We start from the raw sequence: 22641 nt of genomic DNA, 5'->3' as shown, positions 1-22641 counted from the left end.
ATATTTAATATTTTTTAAATATGAGGGAAGACAAAACACTAAACTTGGTTAAGGTGTTTATCTGACAAAATTATTATTTAAACTACAGCTGCAGGTTTTATTTTACTATGGAAAAAAATTCATAGTAAAACAAAAACTCACAGGAAAAGCTCACATTGACTACAACATAATCAGTTATTAATATCTTGTTGGTTCTCTCTTTGTTTTTGCATGTGTTCATAATTTATTTGAATTACTGCTTTAGCAACTAGCGGAAATAAAATGAGCTTGTTTTTTGTTTAATATTTTATGTAGCATTTTTTTTTCCTGGGTTTAGTTTTTGTTCACTAGAATAACTCTGTGTGTGTGGTATGTATGTATATATGTGTGTGTATATATATATATATATATATATATATATATATATATATATATATATATATATATATATATATATATATATATATATATATAATCTCACACACACACACACACACACACACAATGTACAATATACACATTTAAATTGTGTATAAATTGAAATTATTAATTTAGTGAAAAGCAAAAAAGCAGTATGATAAAGTGCATTATACTTTCTTTAGATTTGTTCTGTCTGTACTTGGCAACAATGACTGATCATATTGAAAAGCATCAGCCTTTATTTGCCATTTCTGTATGGAATCCCAAAGCTGCTAAAATAATAAATAAATAAGTATGAATATACAAAGAAATGAAATTAGAAAACATATTTCCTTATTCATGTATTATTTGTTAATGTATTATTTTTTCCACATTTATTTATTTCGACGTGTACTGGTTTCTCTTTGTGTTATTTATTATTTTGGCAGCTTTGTTATTCTATATTTCAGTGCATATACATAAATATCAATGTTTTGCCAAAAATATAAAGATGTTTTTAACCTAGATTGCCCAGAGTTAATTTCTGCTTTACATACAGTTAAAGTACAACGATCTGCTATGTTTTGAGCTATTGTACATTATCGCACCATGTTGTCTTTCACTGTTCTCATGGTGATGATTCTGTTGTGTATCATCAGATGAGTGACATGGGCTGGGGCGCCGTCATTGAACACACACTGGCCGACATGCTGTACCACGTGGAGACGGAAGTAGACGGCCGGCGGAGCCCACCGTGGGAGGGTTGAGGACCGACACGCTGTCTGAGAACACACACTGACCGATATGGATGCCATATTCATAGCCCACATGTCTGAAAACGATTCACTCATGCGTTTCATGTACTACTCTCTATGACCAATGACCAAGCAATGCTGAAAATATTTAATTAAATCATTTGTTGTGTATCGGTTACAGTTGTACCCCGCCCTTTTTTTAAATGCAGGATTAAGAGGGTTTTTCTCAATGGGCATGTCTCATATTTCTTTTTTCTTTTTATGAAACATCATCACGCACCAGAGTGTGATTGTTGATAGATGAATCTAGTTAGATTATGATGCATTTGGGTTGGTGTGTCATTCATACAAGTTAATGTTTCGTTACATTTCCTCATACTGCAGATTTATCTTGGTATCAGTCATATGATTTAATTTCCTTCATACAGCATCCTTATTGTGAACTGCATCAGTGGTGTTTTTCCCTGACATTAACCTGTTAAAGGTTGTGTGTGTGTGTGTGTGTGTGTGTCTGACCTGATAGTGTTCTCAGACTCATATGGGTTTCCATTCATTGTTTTTTATCTGTTGTTTATTTGTTAAATGGTTTGTAGTCATTCAGATAGATGTAAAATATGATCTTTTTTTGTAAACCATGTTTTATACACAAACTTGTTTTAATAAAGTTGCTCTAAAGACTTTAACCATTTACGTTTTCATAAATTTGTGATATTTCTACACTGTTCAGTATTCATTTATATAACAACCAGATACAATTTTCCCACAGACTTTGTCTTTTATTTACAAATTGAGCATACAAAGCATCTTAAAACTTTTTTCTTTTCTTTTGCAATATGAAAGTATGAAAATTATACCCAAACCCTGTAGGGTTTGTGATGATGCTGTACATTTACACAATATCTTTTCAATATTATTTAACAACGACTCTTTGAATAACATCTCCAGCGATGAAGCCATCATAGATTTTAAAAGAATCCAAAATTATGAGGATAAAAAAGCACAGTATTTTTTTCAGTCCTTAAAGCAGGTCTTCTGCAGATGAGGCGCGATATATTGGTTCAGCCTCCTGACCCCTGTGCTACAAAAGTGGAGATAACAAAAATGAAAAGGGTTTTAATTTAATTACAGATTTCTTTGATATGTAAATGACATTAATATTCCAGGTTACTGCATGAAAATTACATCTCTGTGAAGGAAGTAGCGATGTTGGATTTGACCGTTATTTTTGAATTGGATCTTTTTGATGAATCGGTTGATCCGCTTCAATCGAGATTTATTCACGAATCAGACTGATCTCAAATACAAATCACTTCCTCGATTGATTTTCAGGGTAAAATTAGACATTAATTAACGGTCACATATACCGTTGTTGTTTACAGTCATTTTAGGAATCCACGCTTTAGGGGCGATAGATTTTCCCAAGCAAATTCGCAAAAAGTTTTTCACGGATACGACGACCATCAGAAGCTGCGTGATTGGAAACGGTTAAAACATTAATTGCAGACATTTTTATTTGTTTGTATATATGACCGGGTCTTTTGTAAGTACTTTAGGTAATAATTTTGCTCGTTTTAAACACAAGAAAACTATTTTTGCTGAACAGTAAGTTAGTAGCTACGTACGTTAAATACCAATGTCAACATGGTGAAGGATGTCTAGGGCTGAATCCGTAATCGCATCCTATACCTTAAATAGGGCATTATTTGAAGGGACAGCCATTTCTGACCATAGTGGACGTTATTAAGTGCACTCATTCTATCCCACAATACATCGCAATAACGAGTGTACACAGCGGCTGTCCGAATTCACTCGTTTTCACTCACTCCTTCAAGTGAACTGCATTAGTGGATTAAAGTAGGGAATAGAGATCGAGGGTTTAGGGGGCGATTTCAGATTCAGCCTAGGAATGTATTTATACCATTAAGTGTGTAGCATACCAACTTACACACTTAATCAACTTTCAACCTCATTCAATGCGGTAAAGCTGAAATAGTGAGACCAAAGGCTGTTCTGTTTGAACTGAAGTGAATGGATGAGAGGCCCAGTAGGCCCTACGATGAATAACCTGTTTTTAGGTGGATGCCTGTAAATAAATCGACAGTCAATCTGTGAATCTTCAACATTTTTGTCATAACATTCTATTTAAAGAGAGCTATTTTTGGAGCCTCGTAAATAACAAAATAACTTCTCAAAATAACTTCTCCTTTTAAAGAAAAACTTCTCCCTCTTTCAGCTACATCTCTTCTGATGACATATTTACTGGCGCGAGGGCGGGGTAACCTGTCACTCAATAGCAAACCATCCCAAGTAAAGCTGCGTCCAAAACCTGGAAAATGCTGCCTTCCGAGGGCACATTTCAAGGCAGGAAGGCACCAAGGCACTTCCGAATCTAATGTTAGCTTCACTTCCTGTCTCCTGAGATACCTTCATCTGATCGAGTTTTGAAGGCAGCATGTATCCTTCCCTGCCTTTGATATCCCACAATCCTGTGCTTTCCATTCTGACAGTTGAGCTGGGGGAAAAGAGATGGCGTCCAAAAGTTGCGTTTGCTGGTCAGTTTGTGTGTAAATGTAAGTTTTTACCAACATTTTCCACTTCTGATATAATTTCTAGCAAGAAATTACTAATGTAGTTATTAAATATTTGTTTAGTTCTCACCAAAGCTCTCTCTATTTTGCTGTAGATCATTAAACGGTTACACCGCCTAAGAAGTCTGTACGAAATTAGTTTTGTGAGGTGCCTTCATGCACAAATGCTGCTTTACAAGCCATTGTCTGGTAAGGCAGCGAGGCAACGAGTCAACACAGCCTAGGTCTCTGCAGGTTAGTAATAAGAGTTACCAGATCAGTGGGCGTGGCCATAAACAGGGGGCCATTTTCCACTGTGTTACCTGATTTGCCCACGTCATAGTGTGGGTAGGGTTTAGGGGTGGGGTCGGGTGAAGGGGATCATTTTCATTGCGTGATTTATAAACACCCATCAGTTTGAAAACACCCGTAAATTTGGAAATGCCCACTCTTGTTCCGCAGAGATCCCATACTCGAAAATAGTCCCCAGCTCACTCCCTGTGTTCGCAGGTTGTCACGTTGGTTTAATGTTGACGGAAGTTAGCCTATTTTCAGGCGCTGTGTAATATCATTGCGCCGCTGCACCAATGGTACGACAGCAAAGTTCATTGATTAATACGCAGGAATGAGACAGTATAGTTCCTAGCCATATCAGTCTAGAAAATCACAACTTTTCATTTTCATTGGTCTTAGGGTTCTTTCACACACACCTTGTTTGGTCCGGATTTTCGGACTTTTCAGTTTTGTCCGAATCAAAATTACAGATGTGAAACCTCCCCCGTACCACGGTCCGGACCAAACAGATGAAATTTGGTCCGACGAAAAGAGGAAGTCTCGGTCCAGATCAAACTGAACAAAGGTTCGGTTCGGTTCGTTTCTAATGTGAAAACATTTTTTGTATGGTTCGTACTTTCAGACCATTTACAGGAAGCTCCTGTTTATGTTTAAATATTATAATGTTATTTTTACATTTCATCTAGGCTACATTGATTATAAAAAGTGAAAAGATGCGCAATATGTCAGAAGACAGAAGGTCAGAAATTATTTTGAAAGAAATTTTGTATGATTTTGCTTAGAAAGCCTTTCTTTAATGTGAATTTCGTTTTGTATAAATTGTATCTTAATTTTAATCAACGTTTAACTTTAATCAGATAATTGCCTGGATTTCATAAATAAGAAGCAAATAATCTATAGCAGACAATAATCGCGGGAGCAATCACATGCTTTGCACATGAACTGGAGCGCGTCTCAAATAAACCGAAACTCAGCAGGCTACTTGTCTCACAAACATGAGAAATATGTGTATATAAAGCTTGAAATGTCCACTTTTAAACGTAACGAAAAGAAAATAGTCAAGCAATGCCCACTGTTCAATAGTGGCAACGATATGCGTCCGTTCATTCATTCTTGTCAAAGACGCTGACGTCAGACGCACGTCCGTTTACAAACCAATCAATGTGAAGATGCAGCCCACATAGATGATGACGAGTGGACGCAAGTATGTCATGTAAAGTTCTTTAGTGCGCTCGCATAATTGCAATGTGAAACCAAACCAAAACTAACCGAATGTATTAAATGTCTCAAAACATTAACTCCAGTTCGGACCTTGGTGCGGACTTGGTGTGAAAACGCCCTTAGACTAGTACACAATGTAACTATACACATCACAACATGTAAATAGGGAAATGTTGGGGTTATTTTGTCACTTATTGAGCAGTAGGCTAGCTGGAGCCATTTACCTCCAGTCTTTGTGCTAAGCTAGGCTAGCAGTGGGTGCGTCAGACAGAGTTAACGCACGCACATAGATGAGAATGGTATGTATGGACTTATCTAACTCTGGGGGATACGGTGAATAAGCTAAAGTCCCAAAAAGTCGGCGTGTTCCTTTAAATTGTAAATGACCTGGAATATTCTGTTAATCAAAGCACTGTCATAGTTTGTGGGTCATAAAGTGCAGTGTTGTCATTTAAGGGTCCTTACACGTCTCTTGAAGATTCTGTTCAGCAGCCGGTGCCGAGTGTATTCTGGAGGACTATGATTAATGAACTGAGTCTCCGAGCTGGCCTGCGGGATCACCACACTGCGGTCAAGATCGGGTGTTGTTGTTCCACGTGGCCCAAAAACATTCAGGTCCTTGAAACACCCGGTCTCAATCATCTAAAGGAATTTTATAAATGCATATATGAAAAAGTTGACCAGATGTATACATTGTTGTGTTCTAGGTTTCTTCCCTACCTCATTCTGCCAGGGCACAGGCACGCTACCTGTGTTAAACTTGAGGTAGAAATTATCATCGACCTGATCAAGGATCACTCCTTTAACTGTGGAGAACTGATCGATGTCCAGGACGTCGGCGCAGTAAACGGCTCTCGGCTGGTGGAGAGAAGAAAATCTGATGAGAACATTTACATCGCAGGATCGATTTCAGGTGAGAAACTGACACTCACGTCAGGAACAAAGGGTGGTGGCTTCCTTCCGGCCTCAAGTCTCGTAAAGTTGATGTTCTTGAAAAACCAATGACCTTTGATGACCTCTGCTCCTTGCCTGAACTTGCAGCCCAGTCGCTCCTTTGGGTTTTTAGCCAGGAGCTAAATTGAAAAGCAATTCGAAAAATGTTAAGTTTTCATTTTGAACGGACAATAAGATTAGATCGTAGATTGGATCAGATCATATCAGTGAAGTGAGAAGAGGATTGCACTCACGCTTTTGCAGATGGACGAGGTGTCCTCGTCGAACTTCTTCCCGTATTGCTCGGTCGTCTCCAAAACTCTTCTTTCCATCTCCTGTCTAGGCAGCCGTTCCTTGTGTTCGCGGAACGGAGGCTTTCCGGCCGTCATCTCGTAGATTAGACACCCGAGTCCCCACCAGTCCGCACTAAAACTATAGTATGTGTTTGTGATGACTTCTGGTGCTGGCGATGTGAAAATATCAGAGATATAAAAATCATTATAAAATGTGTGCATTGTGATATTATTTTATTATTAATTAAAAATGTTCCCTAGTTATCATTGCCTTAAAGCTAGTTCTCATAATCTTTTATTAACCTGTAAAGCATTTATACATTATAATGGATTTTGTCGTTCTGCCTTTATGCTGAATTTAAAAAAAGATATAAATTGTAAAGCTAACCATCGAAAAAGTGAAACATCTGGGCATATTCATGTTTAATTCGGAAATATTTAAATAGGCCTTATTTTCTATAATAAATATACAGTACTGTTCAATAGTTTGGGGTTAGTAAGAATTTTTAAAGATATATTAATATATTTATTCAGCAAGGATGCATTAAATTCATCAAAAGTTACAGTTAAGACATTTATAATGTTACAAAAGATTTCTATTTCAAAATAAATACTGTTCTTTTTAACTTTCTATTAATCCTGAGAAAAAAAATGTATCACATTTATTACATAAATAAGAAGCAGCACAACTGTTTTCATCATTGATAATAATCATAAATGTTTCTTGAGCAGCAAATCATCATATTGTTATGATTTCTGAAGGATCATGTGACACTGAATACTGGAGTAATGATGCTGAAAATTCAGCTTTGGTCACAGAAATAAAATACATTTTTAAAATATATTCATATAGAGAACAATTTCACAATATTACTGTTTTTACTGTATTTGTAATCAAATAAGCGCATAAGAGACTTCTTTAAACCACTTTCAAAAAATCTTACTGACCACAAACGTTTGATCGGTGTAGTGTATATATATATATATATTTTAATGTCTCATACGATTTACTAAAAGGCTATGTTGAATATCTGAAGATGATTTTCATACCCATGTAACCCACAGTTCCCACTCTGCCCTTCACGAGTCTTTCTTCTGGCAAGATTACGGCGAGTCCCAAATCAGAGATCCGAATGTGACCTGTCAGATACAGGACATCATTAACAGGGAAAGGAAAGTTTTCAGTTTTTAAACCACTCATCAAGGCTGAGAACTATTTTCCTTTTCCAGGCTTCCTTACTGAATACCCGGGAGAAAATAGTTTTTTTATACAAAGGGTCTTCTAAAATGAAATGTAAGAAACTGGGACCCTACATACAGTGGCCCTAAAAGTATTTGGATATACACTTCCACCAAACCATTTGACAAAGATCCTGCAGAATTTAAGCGCAGATAAACACACCTAGGCCGTGTGTCCACCAAAGCGTTTTTTCATGCAGCTGGCTGGCGTATTCAATTGTTTTTAATGTGAGCGCCGCTGGCAAGATTCAAGATTCAAGAGTTTTATTTGTCACATACACAGTTATATACACAATATACAACTGGCAGTGAAATGTAAACAGGTCCGCTCCATGGACAGTGCAAATAACAGTTACAAGAAATTAAAATAGAAATAGAATAAAATTAGAATAAAAAGTATTAACATAAGTAGAATTATAAATAAATCAAGTAAAAGATAAAAATAGGAAATAAGATAAAAATAAAATATAAAAATTAAAATATAAAAATATAAAAAAATAAGTGGATATGATAAGTGAGATAAACTGTAGACTTAGAAATAAGTGGTTAACATAAATATATATATATGTATATATAAAGAAGTATAATGTGCAAGGTTTATTACAGGTTGTTACGCAGTAACAATAGGAAAGTAAAGTGCAGTGCAATGGCAGTATGTGGATGTTAATGTTTAAACTGGATGTTTATGCGTGTGCGGGGTGAAGTGAAGTCACGTGACTGAGTTCAGGAGTCTGATGGCCTGGGGGAAGAAACTCCTCCTGAGTCTTTCAGTCTTTGCCATCAGGCTACGGAAGCGCTTACCAGATGGCAGCAGGGTGAAGTGAGAGTTTGCAGGGTGATTAATGTCTCTGATGATTTTAGTAGCTCTACCTCTGCAGCGTTTGGTGTAGATGTCCTGCAGAGACGGGAGAGCTGAGCCTGAGATGCGCTCGGATAAGCGCACCACTCTTTGCAGGGCTTTGCAGTCGTGACTGGTGCTGTTCCCGTACCACGCTGTGATGCACTGAGTCAGGACACTTTCTATCGCCTCTCGATAGAAAGTTTTCAGGATGGCTGGTGAAACCCTGAATTTCCTCAGCTGGCGCAGGTGGTACAGTCTTTGCCTGGCTTTTTTCACCTGTGTCTGGATGTGTGTAGTCCAGGTCAGATCCTCGGAGATGTTCACACCCAGGTATTTGAAGCTGCTCACTCTCTCTACCGGTGTCCCGCTGATCATGAGAGGGGAGTATGACCGATGCTGTCTCTTCCTGAAGTCCACAATCAGTTCTTTGGTCTTTTGGTCAAGAGCGTCAAACTTCGCTCAGGTCGCCCTGCCATCGACGCTGTAGAAAGATTCGTGGACGCACTGCCGCTCTGACGCAGATCAAATGCTTGGTCTTTTTTTAAACTGTATTTAAAGGGGCTGCAAAGCAAACAATCATGTTGTTTGGCCTTTGTGCAGACTGACCACAGGTAGGGTATAGCCTAACCGTATAAGTTAACCTGATGAAATCATTTAAATGTGAATGTAAAAAAACCCAAAACAGATTGACTGAAAGCACTTAATATGTTTGCTAACGAAATAAACCAATTAAAAGCCATTTGTGTGGTGAGGCTTTTGTGTTCATGGTTAAGTGCTAGTATAATTTCAACAAGCAGTTTATAGGAGATGTTTGCTAGCCTTGGTCTTTAATTAACATTAACATTAATTTGTGTGCAGCCTACATTACAATAACTGTCCTGGCCTGGGTGAAGTGCAGCATTAATGCAAGTGGTCAAATCGTTGTTGTTTTGAGCAAATTAATTGTATTCCCGCTGAAAAACAAGTGCTCTAGAGCGAAAATGTTGCCTATAAATAATGTTGTGCGCCTTCTTATCAAACCCGCCACAGCAATGATCAACCTCTCCCTTTGAGGGAACTAATGTGGTCGGAACCAAAGTTTACTAGCCTGGATGCCAGCTGAACTTAGCCCCGCCCACAACATTTGAGCTCGGGCAGTTCAGTCTGGACTTGATCCGTAGAGGAGTAATTATGCCCAAACAGAAACTGTTCGGACCAATGTAATTGTCAGGGCGGGCTTTAGACGATGATGTACAGATGATAAACAGTAACGTAATCATCCACGTCACCAGAGAGGGCTTGGGTTGAATTTGTTCTAATCCTAAACGGAGAACTTGTTCGTATATGCATTCACCTTTACTGTTTCTCTCAGAAATGATGATCATGTTGGTAAGTAATCCCTGTATCCTTAAATTCTTTTTTTACAACACCGGCAAAGATCATTTACACTCATCTTACTTATTCCAGCGTGCGTGCAGACAGGATTGCCAAGTTTTTACAACAAAACCCGCCCAATTGCTACTAGCCAAAAACAAGCCCAATAGCTTTCCGGGGGTGTTCTCCGAAAAAAAATGGCATTTGAGGGGTCAAATATGTTATTTTGGCAGGGCTGCCTGCTAAAATTCGCATTCCTGGGTCTGTATATCACATTATTGGGGTCGCTTCAACCCGCGGACTTGGCAACACAGTGCAGTTGAGTTCTGTTGAAATTTGACAACTAACGTTATGCGTCGCTCCTTTGCTCTGATTGGTTGTAGGTCTATCCAATTGAGGTCTTTCCTGGTCCGGTTGAAACACGCCCCATAATCACAGCCCAACGGAGCAGCATCAGACTCATATTCTGACTAGAATTGAATATGACAACGTCAGGCTAAAAGTTTACAGGACTGCGTTATCTGGGTTCGTCTCAAGCGGAGCACTTCTACATTCCCATTGGTTGCCGCCCAGTTGCCGCCGAACCGCGTCATAGCTCATTACCATAAACTTGAGCTGATTTCAACTCTCCCATTGAAAATGAATGACTTCCGGGCACTTTGATGCTCTCGCCGGCGGAGGTGTGAGGCGCTGAGCGAGTATTTCACGCTCAAGCGCTGAGTGTTCAGCGTTTTTTACCGGTCGCTGAGTGTTGACGAATGTTCAACTTTGAGTAAAACGCAGCGCTCATCACTGTCACTTTTCACCCAGCCGTCCAATCACAGTGGAGGAGGGGCGGGACAAATACAACACCGGCCAACCATGACAACAAGCAGTATAATAACGGAACAAAATAATTTAAAACAAGAGCCAGAGCAAATACTTTACATTGTATCGGCATTTTTATATAGAATCAATACAGAAACAAACTATCTGTGAAATGAGATACTAGTAACACTTCCGCGGATGTTCCAGATCATAACAAGCAAAGAATCTCAACTGAAAAAAAACGCTGCGCTGCCAAAACGCTCTCAAGCGCCCACAGCGAGATACTTTCAGCCAGCTAAAAACGCTTTGGTGGACATGTGGTCAAATAGTGCCCTGTTTGAACAATCTGAGCACATGGTCTGAAGCGCATGGCACAGGTGCACTTAGGGTGTGCCCGAATCCACTTTTGCTAGTTTAACGACAGGTCTAAAAGAGTTGTACCTTGTCTTTTAATGAGTCATGGGTGTGTTTTGGGCGTAACGTGTGTAACGAGTCTCATCTCCCATTCCCTTTAAAAGCCAATTTGCGAGCGGAAAGACTGAACGCTTCTCCGGAGAGGAATCCTTTATTTTTTTATATTTAAAAATGTGTGTGTGCTGCTGCGCATCCCTGTGTGTCTAATAATCAGAGTGTACGCGCGTTGTGCACCATATAAAGACGCATATTACTAACATGCCCTTTAAATAACACAAAAAATACTGCACTGTAAAACATAATAAGTTGACTTTACTTAGAAAAAGTGAGGAAACCGATTGCCTTAAAATTTTCAAGTAAAGAAGAGTATTATTTTTTTGTCGGCTAAACTTAACAAAATTTGTACAGAAAACTTATTAATGAAGTATACTTAACTCAAAATTATTAGTTATGTTAACTTGTTATTAGTGCTCACATTACTAGGAAAATATTAGGAAACCGATTGCCTTAAAATTCTCAAGTAAGCTTAACTTAAAAAAATAAGTGAAGACAAAAAGCAACAACTGAACTCCATTCAACACTTATTTATTACTTATCAATAGTCTACAGGTACTAAAAACAATTAAGTAAGCATTACTTAATTGCATTAAGCTGTTCTTACTTAAACCGTTTAAGTTTTGTCAACTTAATTCTATCTGGGATCTGAGGAAGTGTAGCCTACTCCCAGAGTGCATTGTGGCATGAATAAATTAATTGCTTCATTTGACTATTTTTAGCTTTATTTTACTATTTGTCTTTTGTCAGTATAACCCGAATAATGACAGCAAGTAAAATAGTAAAGGTCGTATTAATAATAACAATTAAAAAAAAAATAATAAAAAAAAATCCTTGTTACCATTGTTGTGTTTTGCATGCTGAATGTTGAAGTCTGTGTGTGACACACTCAAGCATGGTCGAATTATATTGTGACAAATATAGAGGGATTTTATCATCTCAATTAAATAGTTATGCCATAAATATTAGCAATAATAATGTTAAAAGATCATTATTTGATATTAAATATAGTTATGTTATACATCGTTAATTGACAAATATTATATGTATATATATATATATATATATTACTTCCCTTCTTTTGAAATCATAAAACTATGATTTCTTGTTGCATTGCTGCATTAATAGGAAGTTAATTACTATATTTTGAATGAAGTTCCAAGTGTCCAACCAAAGGGAACACTAATCACAATTGTGGTGAGAGGAAGTGGAGGAAATGAGTGATAAGTCTATACAAAATTGCACCACCTCAAAAACAATTTGCCCGCCCGACCGTCCGCCTGCTTGTTTTTTTGCTTTGGCAAAATGGTACTCAAACCAGTCAAGTAATGTTTACTTGAGTTTTCTAAGTAACGAAGGCATAGCATGCAAATAGTTCAGATTACTTAATTGTTTTAAGTAAGTTCAACAAATAATTGGACATTAAGTAAAGTTTACTTAAAAAGTCGTAGTAAGAACAACTGTTGGATATTACAGTGTGCACTATTGACTTTAAAGCAGGTTTGTGTTGGTCAATGGCGCAGTCGTTTTCAGTTTCTCAAAATAGTAACGCGCCAACAATGTGCCTGAACACACCTGGTTTTCCCCAGCACACCCATGGGCGAACAGATGGCACGAATGCATTTGCTATTTAAACAACGTGGCGCTGGACGTGAAATAGATAACTGCGTCGGGCTGAAACTAGCTAAAAACACTTTGCACCGAGTGTATGATCTTATGCAACAGCATTCTCACTTTTGTAGAGTCCAAAAACTTTTTGAGGTCACTATATTCAAAAATAAATGATGCCAAACAAAAACTGCCTAACCCCACGCAACAAAAGTAAAAGTTTTCTATGCAACCCACTTTGACATGCCCTGAAGTGCTCTCATTTCCTTGTTTATGATAACAAAAGCAATTTCAGAGAAATGTTTCCTGATGGAGAGCTGATTACGCCAAAAATAGAAAGTTAGGGAAATTTGAGATGCTGAAGAGAATGTTACAAAGCTTGTACGGGCAGTTGTCATAACGTCTTTTTTTTTTTAAATGGAGAAGTTCACATACCATTATCATCCAGTAGAATATTTTCTGGCTTTAAATCCCTGATAGAATTGAAACAAACACACAGGTAATTATGAGACAGGCTAGATCTTGACTATTTATAATCTGTAACTGCGTCCAGCCCATTAAACGTCAAACAATGGCTCTCAGTTTCATGGCCTACCTATAAACAATGGATTGCTCATGAAGATGACCCAGGCCGCACAGGATCTCAGCTGCATAAAACTGTACTCTTTCTTTGTTGAGCCCCTCCGTACCCATGTTATAGATGTGAAAACTCAGGTCTCCTCCATTCAGCAGCGACAGCACCAGGCAAAGAGCCTCTTTTGTCTCGTAAGTATATGCTAAACTCACCTGATACATTCGAATAAACACACAGACAGCTGATTTACACCAAACAGGTCACATTACTGTACAATAAATTGAATTGTGATGTAAACATATAAATAAGAGAAAAACATACTATATTTTGCTTAAAGAAACAGATTTTTACTACCTCAATATATATATATATATATATATATATATATTTTTTTTTTTTTTTTTTGAATAAATCATATTAATTATAATAAATAATATTATTATAAAATAAATGATTTTATAAATTAATATATTTAAAATGATGGTTTTCTATTTTAATATACTTTAAAATATAATTTATTCCTGTGACCAAAGCTGAATTTTCAGCATCATTACTCCAGTCTTCAGTGTCACATGACCCTTCAGAAATCATAATAATATGATGATTTGCTGCTCAAGAAACATTTATGATTATTATCAATGATGAAAACAGTTGTGCTGCTTCTTATTTATGTAATAACTGTGATCATTTTTTTTCTTCTCAGGATTAATAGAAAGTTAAAAAGAACAGTATTTATTTTAAATAGAAATCTTTTGTAACATTATAAATGTCTTAACTGTAACTTTTGATGAATTTAATGCATCCTTGCTGAATAAATATATTAATATTTATTATTTATTATCAATGTTGGAAACTGTTGTGCTGCTTAATATTTTTTTTATAACCTGTGATACTTTTTTCAGCATTATTTGATGAATAAAAAGTTTAAAAAGAACAGCATTTATTTAAAATAGAAATCCTTAAAAAGATATTTATTTACAACTTTGTATCTGTAACAATATACACTACCGTCCAAAAGTTATGGGTCAGCATTTTTTAAATTGTTTTAATTTAATGAATACTTTTATTCAGCAAGAATGTGTTAAATGGATAAACAGATTTATATTGTTCGAAAATATTTATATTTTGAATAAATGCTGTTCTTTTTAACATTTTAATCATCAATGAATCCTGAAAAAAGTATCACAGGTTATAAAAAAATATTAAACAGCACAACAGTTTGCAACATTGATAATAAATCATTATATTAGAATGATTTCTGAAGGATCATGGGACACTGAAGACTGGAGTAATGATGCTGAAAATTCACAGAAATAAATTATATTTTAAAGTATATTAAAATAGAAAAAAAATGTTTAAATTGTAATAATATTTCACAATATTACTGTTTTTTTTATCAAATAAATTCAGGCTTGATGAGCAAAAGAGACTCTTTTCAAAAACATTAAAATAGTCATGTTTCCAAACTTTGTAAACCGGTACACATATATCTTCTTTCTATCTTCTGTTTTTGATTTTAAAGTGAAATATGACCTAATCATGACTTGACCAGTGTTGTGAGTTTCACCCAAGCAGAAATAGTCATTTAAGCATGAACATTTACGTCAAACGCCTGCTGATAATAATAATAATCATAATCCTCACCACAAATCTGCTGTTGACCCGTTCTAGAATCGTTTTCTCATTGAGGGCCATGGCTTCCCCCCTTTGCTTCTTCACACGTTTCTTCTCCAGTTTCTTACATGCATACATTTTCCCCGATGCTCGGGCCTGACATGCACATACCTAAAATGAGAGGCTTCATGTTACCTTCCCACGCTTTTCCTCTTTATTTCTAATATAAGCTTCCGTGGGTATGATTATCTCTACATCAAAGCAAACGTGATACTGTTAGATTTGAGAACTGGGAATATTTATAGATTTAGATTGCGGTCTTACCTCTCCAAACCCACCCTTTCCCAAAACACGGTATTCTCGAAATGTATCTCGGGTGATTGGGCGTCTGCGGGGATAAAAACAAATTCGCATACAAAACATAAACAGCATTGGTTTCAAAATAATTCACATTCAAGATTCAAGAGTTTTATTTGTCACATACACAGTTATATACACAATATACAACTGGCAGTGAAATGTAAAATGCACATCTGGCCCACACTAACCTCTCAACCATCTTCCACTGCAGGAATCGGTCAAAGTACATGCTTTGCTGATACTCTGCAAATGGAGCTCCGCTCAGATACTCATGAAGTGCCCTACAAGAAATGGCAAACACATCAATACTCACAGACCCAACACATCAGCGCTCATAGACACACGTGTACAAAGACGCATTGATCATGGAACTGACTTTTGGCAATTGCTGAAGATATCCTCAGAAGCTTTGAGCTCCAGGTTGCGGCTGCACTCCTCAAGTTCTTGGTGTAAAATCTCCCACACCTTAGAAGACTGAACACATGCACGAGCATCAAAACGCTTTCCCAGCTAACAGGGAATGTTCTCGGAACGTTCTGCCAAGGTTCTCTCAACGTTCTTTCAAAGTTATCGTCTTTAATAATGTTCTCAAAATGCTATAGCACAAAAACATTATTTACACATCGTTCATGAAGTGTTCATTTTTTTGGTTGGGCATCCATCTAACATTTTTTGTAAATATTACAACATGTTTTAGAACGTTCAGAGAACATTCGAAAGTGACGTTCCAATAATGTTTAAAAAAAAAAGATCAAATGGAATGTTCTGGACATTTTGAAAATTCAGAGAACATTCCATTTAACTAAATGGGCAAAACGTTGTTAGACATGTTTTTTGTTATGTGAAACACTAGCAAGAATTTGTTCTGTTTTCTAACTGCAGATATTATGTTTTTATTATCAGATTGGAAATGAGAAGAAGGAATTGAAGCATGTCTAAAGACCTGTGAGGTGAGATATTTTGTGATGAGTTGCTTGCCAAAGTTCTTTCTCTTGTCATCCGGTGTGACCTCATATTCCACCTGAAAGAGCACAGACAGAGCATTCATTCACTAACATAAACAAGCAAATTGCATTTCAGTAAATGTGTGCATTTCACCCAAAAATTAAAATTAGCCCATAATTTACTCACCCTCAAGTCATCCTAGGTGTATGTGACGTTCTTTCAGACGAATAAAATCGGAGTTATATTTAAAAAGTCCTGCTTCTTCCAAGCTTCCAGTTGTAGTTGCTCTGTTTTTGAAGTCCATAAAAAATGCATCTGTCCGTCAAATAACATGCTCCACGCGGCTACTGGGTGTTAATAACGGCCTTCTGAAGCTAATTGATGCATTTGTGTAAGAGAAATATCCATATTTAAAACTTTATAAAGTAAAGTGCCAGCCGATCGCCTTCCGTATTCAATTTATGGAAAAAGTGTTAAAAATGCCTCTGCCGATCAAAGGCTTCCGTTACAAGGTGCGCTCGTCAGACGTCGCGTACGCATCTTGAATTGCGAGAAGGCAGTTTCAACACTTTTCCACGGAAGGCGATCAGCTGGAACTTTACTTTATAAAGTTTTAAATACACTCTCAGAAAAAAAGGTACAGTACTGTCACTGGGGCGTGACATCTTTGTACCTTACTCACCTAAATGGTACATATTAGTACCTTAAAAGGGACATACGGTATCAGTACTTTAAGAGTGCGTATTAGTACCTTAAAGGTACATATTAGTACCTTTTTGGTTTTGTACCTTAGGGTACCGTCCCAGTGACAGCAATGTACCTTTTTTTCTGACAATGTATGGATATTACACAAACGCATCGATTCGCTTCAGAAGGCCTTTATTAACCCCCCAGAGCCGCGTGGAGCAGTTATTTGACGGACAGATGCACTTTTTATGGACTTCAAAAACAGAGCAACTACTACTGCCATTATAAAGCTTGGATTAGCCAGGAATTGTTTTAATATAACTCTGATTTTATTCGTCTGAAAGAAGATGACTTGAGGGTAAATCATGGGCTAATTTTCATTTTTGGGTGAACTATCCCTTTAATAATGATGTTTCGAAAATGTAAATAAAACAAAGTTTTGTCTTGCTACTCATTTGTGGTGATGCGTGTTGCAGTAGTGCCATCATATCTTGACTATAAAATGTCATATATAGCCTATAACACGCTCTCACATGTTTGTTTTTTAACAATTTGCCAGGAGTAAAATTTACATATGTGGTTTAAACAACCAGATGCATTTACAGTCTAGTTTCGCCTGAAATGTTGAATGATGTTTATTGTGCTTGACTGTTCAGTACTGTTCATATTTACTAAAAAGCAGACATAAAAGTAACTTAAAAGTTACTTTCCCTAGTAACTAATTACTTTTGCAAGAAGTAACTAACTGTAACTAATTACTCATTTTCAGTAACTTGCCCAACATTGGTCGCTAATGACCCGAGGTGTGTAACAGTGTATATTTTTTTTCTGCACAACAATGATTGAATCTTTGATGACTGAATAAGTACAATTCATCTTTATTCTACAAGGTGGTATTGTCTGATTTATATGCTCAAACATTTATCATATTTATTTTACTTTGTACACTGTAAAAAAAAATATTTAAAAAGTAAGTTACCTGGTTGCCTAAAAAATGTTGAGTTAATTGAAATTCAAAATTTGAGTTAATACAATGAACATTTGAGAATCGACATCACCCTTTATTCAAATATTATTCAAATATTTTGTAAGCATATTGCGTAATTGTTTGTTTTATTTGTAATAATGCAGTGAAACATGACAAATTATGCTATTTTCATGATTTATCACAACATTTTTATTTATTTATGTGGTTCAGATACACTAATATTTTGAGTTTCTATTTATTAAACCAATTTCCTTCATTGTTTTAACTCAAATTTTTAATTTCAATGAACTAAACATTTTAAGGCAACCAGGTTTCTTATTTTTTTAAGTTAAACCAACAATATTTTTTTACAGTGTACAAGTTCACTTCAACTCTCTATATTACAATTTACATTCAACTGAAATTGCTTAACTTATGTTGATTTTGAGTTCAATTAACTTAAAACATATGTTGTCATAACTTATTGATCCTATAATTTTTTACAGTGTACCAAATTGATGGCAATTTTGACGTCTCTTCCCATAATACATCAAAATTATCAATTTTTCTCAAACATTAAGATCATGTTCCATGAAGATATTTTGTAAATTTCCTACCGTAAATATTTCATAAATGTATTATTAGTAGTAATATGCATTGATAAGGACTTCATTTGGACAACTTTAAAGGAGATTTTCCTCAATATTTAGATTTTTTTGCACCCTCAGATTCCAGATTTTCAAATATTGTCCTATCCTAATAAACCACACATCAATGGAAAGCTTATTTATTCTTATTTCATATGATGTAAAAAATTGACCCTTATGAGGTCCAGGGTCACATTTGACAGCTGTACAGAGCTGCTGTAATGCAGATGTTTGAACGCTATTATTCTATGAAGCAGTGAACAGTGTTTTCAGGAAGGAAGTTAATGTGCACGTGTTCACTTCTGATCCGAACGCAGCTGGTCTCAGATCAGACTGATATTCTGTTCCACATCATTATTACATGAAATGGTCCCGCTTTATATTAATTGTCCTTAATTCAAATAAATTAATAATTTGATATAATGCACTTATGTGTACATACATGTTTTTACATTGTACTTCCCTTACACCTTAACCCACCTCAATAGCACTCATATTTCATATGAAAATGTCTTGCTACTTGCTTTGATTTGGTGATTAATATTTATATTGATATATCTCAGTTTTATTCTGATTAATTGTGCAGCCTCATTTGTTTATTTTAATGTTATATTCGATTGAATTAATTATTAGCCTTACATCAACCCTGTATTAGACAGAAGATAATACCGTTTGGTCCAAGAGGTCAATGCAATGCTGCAGATTAGGTCTAGTTGTGCAGAAAAGGCGGAACAGTTGATTTCCGATGGGCTGTTTCACACACATACTGTCATAGTCTCGCTCTGGAAAACAGAATGGGTCATGATTTATTGAAAATAACACCGTGCATTCCTGTGATTAGAGGCATTAATCTTAAATTATCTTTACAGTATTCATTTGTAATATTGACATCTTCACTGCGTACACAGAGTAATAAAAACATTTTAAATTGCAATTCCCCAACTTTTGTCCTCACCAATGCTTCCCTCCAACTGCGTGCACTCGTTTATGTGTGGGAAACGCAGAAATTCCTTCCATTTTCGACTCCTTCCTTTGCGGTTCGCACCATTACCTACTGCACAATGGAAGAAATCAAAAACTGTTTAAACCAAAAAGAGTTGCCTAATATGAGAACCTGATTCTGGTGCTTTTAAAGAACTCAAAAATGAACCATCAAGTTCAGAAATGCATGATTGTCCATTAGGTGTCATTCAGAAATGATTAATATTAAAACAAGACATTTGGACATCATGAAATAACACAGCAAATTGTGCTTCCGTGAAATTACAGGTTTAATAGTTGGTGTATGCATGTATTCATTTATTCAATCTCATTTAGAGTTCTTTAACAATAATGTGTGCTCTTGAAAATGACTATTGATGCAACTCATTAAGTCTAACACAGAAACACCAGAAGGATTTATTATTCTATCAAGGTTGTGTTGAGAAAAAGTTAGACATGCAATGCAGGTACTATACTGTAAAAAAATATATTTTAAAAGTAAGTTACCTGGTTACCTTAAAATGTTGAGTTCATTGAAATTAAACATTTGAGTTAATACAATGAACATTTTTCAGAATCGACCATCTCTTTATTCAAATATTATTAAAAGATTTTGTAAGCATATTTCGTAATGGTGTGTTTTATTTGTTATAATACCATGAAACATGCCAAATTGTGCTATTTTCATGATTTATTACAACATTTTTTAAATTTGATGTGGTTCAGATACAATAGTATTTTGAGTTTCTATTTATCAAACCAATTTCCTTCATTGTATTAACTCAATTTTTTTAATTGCAAGGAACTCAATTTTAAGACAACCAGGTTACTTACTTTTTTAAATTAAACCAACAATATTATTTTACAGTGTACTGATTATAGTCGCCGTATTTGTGTGTGTCATGGAAATATAGATGCTTTAATAATCACGTGTGTGTGTGTGTGTGTGTGTGTGTGTGTGTGTGTGTGTAAGTGTGTGGGTTTTGTTTGAATGAGTCTGCTCTAAAAATAGCAGTGGGAATGAAGCTCTAGGACCACATATCAGATATGAGATGCCACACCTTTACTGTTCAGAAAACAAAAACACAATATGCAAAAGTATAGCTTCATAATGCAAAAAAAAGTCTTATTGGGTGAGTTATACCTGTTCACTTGGACAGTTAGGGCTGAAATCCCTTGAAAAGTTGACAAAACATTGACAGGTTTTGCTTATTTTGAAACAGCAACTAAAGCTATTTTTAGACCTGGGATTAGTTGAAAGGCAGGTACTGCTGACGGGCTGTTAACCAGAGCAAAAGAAGTCAGACCTGTTTGTGATGCAAGGCCCGTATGACGTCAAAGGCATTGTCTGTCTGGTTTTGTTCGAGGCAGAGTATTTCAGGTTAGAGGTGTAGAACAAACGAAAATATGTTGAATGTGCTGTTTCTTTTGCTCAGAGCCACTTAACAGGGAACTAAAACGAACATTAAAACATGTTTTGCCCTGTGTTCTCGAGGTATTACAGTCTTTGCAATCCTTAATCATAAAATATACTTAAGTTGACACATATATGTAGACTTTTTTAAAAACAAACATCCAGATTTTAGGTTCAAAGGTCCTATATGTGCGTTTTTTTAATACTATTTTGTCTTCAATAGTTCATATTAAATTAACTGCAGAGTGAAATGCATTTTTTTAAAGTACTTAAATTGCTTAGTCTCTCATAGAAGCATAATATATTTTTTAAATAATCAGCAAAATACTGTTTAAAATGATTTTTAAAAGGATATGTCAGCTATCCAAAAGCATTTAAACTACCCATATATGTTTGTTTTGGTCTGAGGCTTGAATCGGTTTCATTAATTGTTTCAATCATTTCAAATTTGAATAAAAAATCAATCACAATTCTTTCCTACAATCTGTGAAAAGAAACACATTTAATAATGTTTTCCCAAAGCACACATTATGACAACAGTATTTTAAACTGATTGAATGTTTTTGTTTATCACATGTAAGGACAAACAGGCAAATACATATATTCTTACCTTCTCTTGCTTTTATGAGTGCACAGTTTGCAACCATTGATTCAATCTCCATTTCTGCAGTGTCACACGATGAAAGTGTCAGTTGAAAGTTGGGAATTTTCCTCCTGATGTGCACTGAATTATCGCATATTTAGTTAAAAAATGATGCACTCAATGTAGATAACTTGCATCTCCAGTGTGATTGAACGATATGCATGCTGTCAGAGTAAAGCCTTCTCTGACAAATGACAACTCAACTTTCTTGTTCTTGTGTTGCCCAATCTTGTTTCACCTGCACAGGTGACCTGTCAGGTGAAGCCTTGGATGTCACAGACTGAAAAAGTGACGTTACACTCAGGGATTTAGTTCAACTGCAAGCCAATGTCTCACTCAGAGCAGAGGAGACCTAATTCAAATCATTAAAACATTTAATGAAAGTCCATGTATGATAAGTACAATCCAATAAGCTGTATATTGTGCCATATAAAGTATAAAATAAGTTGCTATTTTACTATTTACTATTTTATCAAATCTAAAATTGTTACTTGTAATATAAATTGTAATTGGGCAATTTATATTACATTCACACCATTTGAAAAAGAACATGGTAAATGTAATCTCACTAGTTTGTCTTCAACACTGACATGATGCATAAGTTTAGAAACTGTGTTTAACATGCAACTGGCGCCACCATCTGCTCTATGAATATAAAACAGATATATGAAGTAGAATTATTAAGATGAAAATATTTAAAGAAAACCTATATGCATTAAAATAAATATATTAGCCTAAATATTTGTATTCAAATAGACAAAATTGCTCTTTTATTGAAGTAACTTCTTGAAGATGTTCTGTCAATTTGCATAATCTAAGACTGCGATTTATATTATATATTAATTATATTAAATATATATATTAAAAAACTAACTAACAAAAAGCTGTCACTTCATCCAATGTTTTCTAAATAATAAAAAACTAAAAATTCCAGTTAACACAACTTATATGTATTTTAATACATACTAATGAATGCTCAGGTAATGAAGCTCATTGGAATACAGTATTTCGACGTCAACCAACTTGCTCCTAGCAGCCAATCCTGTGCACTG

At 35.6% G+C, this 22641-nt stretch overlaps 2 protein-coding genes across 4 annotated transcripts in view; one reads left to right on the top strand and one right to left on the bottom strand.

The window, feature by feature from the left end:
• The window catches only part of ash2l (ash2 like, histone lysine methyltransferase complex subunit), a 32821-nt gene extending 31000 nt beyond the window's left edge, over positions 1-1821 (top strand). For 2 of the 3 annotated variants that reach the window (XM_079805085.1, XM_079805086.1), the window contains one exon: positions 1038-1821. In XM_079805085.1, coding sequence (XP_079661211.1) covers positions 1038-1145 — 108 coding nt within the window. In that variant the 3' untranslated portion in view covers positions 1146-1821. The remainder of the gene's footprint in view (positions 1-1037) is intronic. The other variant, XM_079805087.1, reaches the window with a different exon arrangement.
• Positions 1714-21810, bottom strand: grk5 (G protein-coupled receptor kinase 5). Its single transcript, XM_079805088.1, has 16 exons — positions 21557-21810; positions 19507-19605; positions 19221-19333; positions 16249-16326; positions 15682-15779; positions 15494-15586; positions 15270-15333; positions 14976-15116; positions 13353-13543; positions 13193-13230; positions 7492-7581; positions 6403-6611; positions 6148-6288; positions 5936-6073; positions 5681-5857; positions 1714-2211 (listed from the first exon to the last, which is right to left on the bottom strand). Exons 1-16 carry the CDS (start codon positions 21606-21608, stop codon positions 2152-2154), a joined length of 1782 nt encoding a protein of 593 aa, XP_079661214.1. The 5' UTR covers positions 21609-21810; the 3' UTR covers positions 1714-2151.
• Positions 21811-22641: the final 831 nt, after the last annotated feature.

The sequence above is a fragment of the Gobio gobio genome (assembly GCF_949357685.1).
Source record: "Gobio gobio genome assembly, chromosome: 22".
Taxonomy (NCBI): domain Eukaryota; kingdom Metazoa; phylum Chordata; class Actinopteri; order Cypriniformes; family Gobionidae; genus Gobio; species Gobio gobio.
Note: the sequence above shows the minus strand (reverse complement) of the source record. Positions and strands in the feature narration are given on the sequence as shown.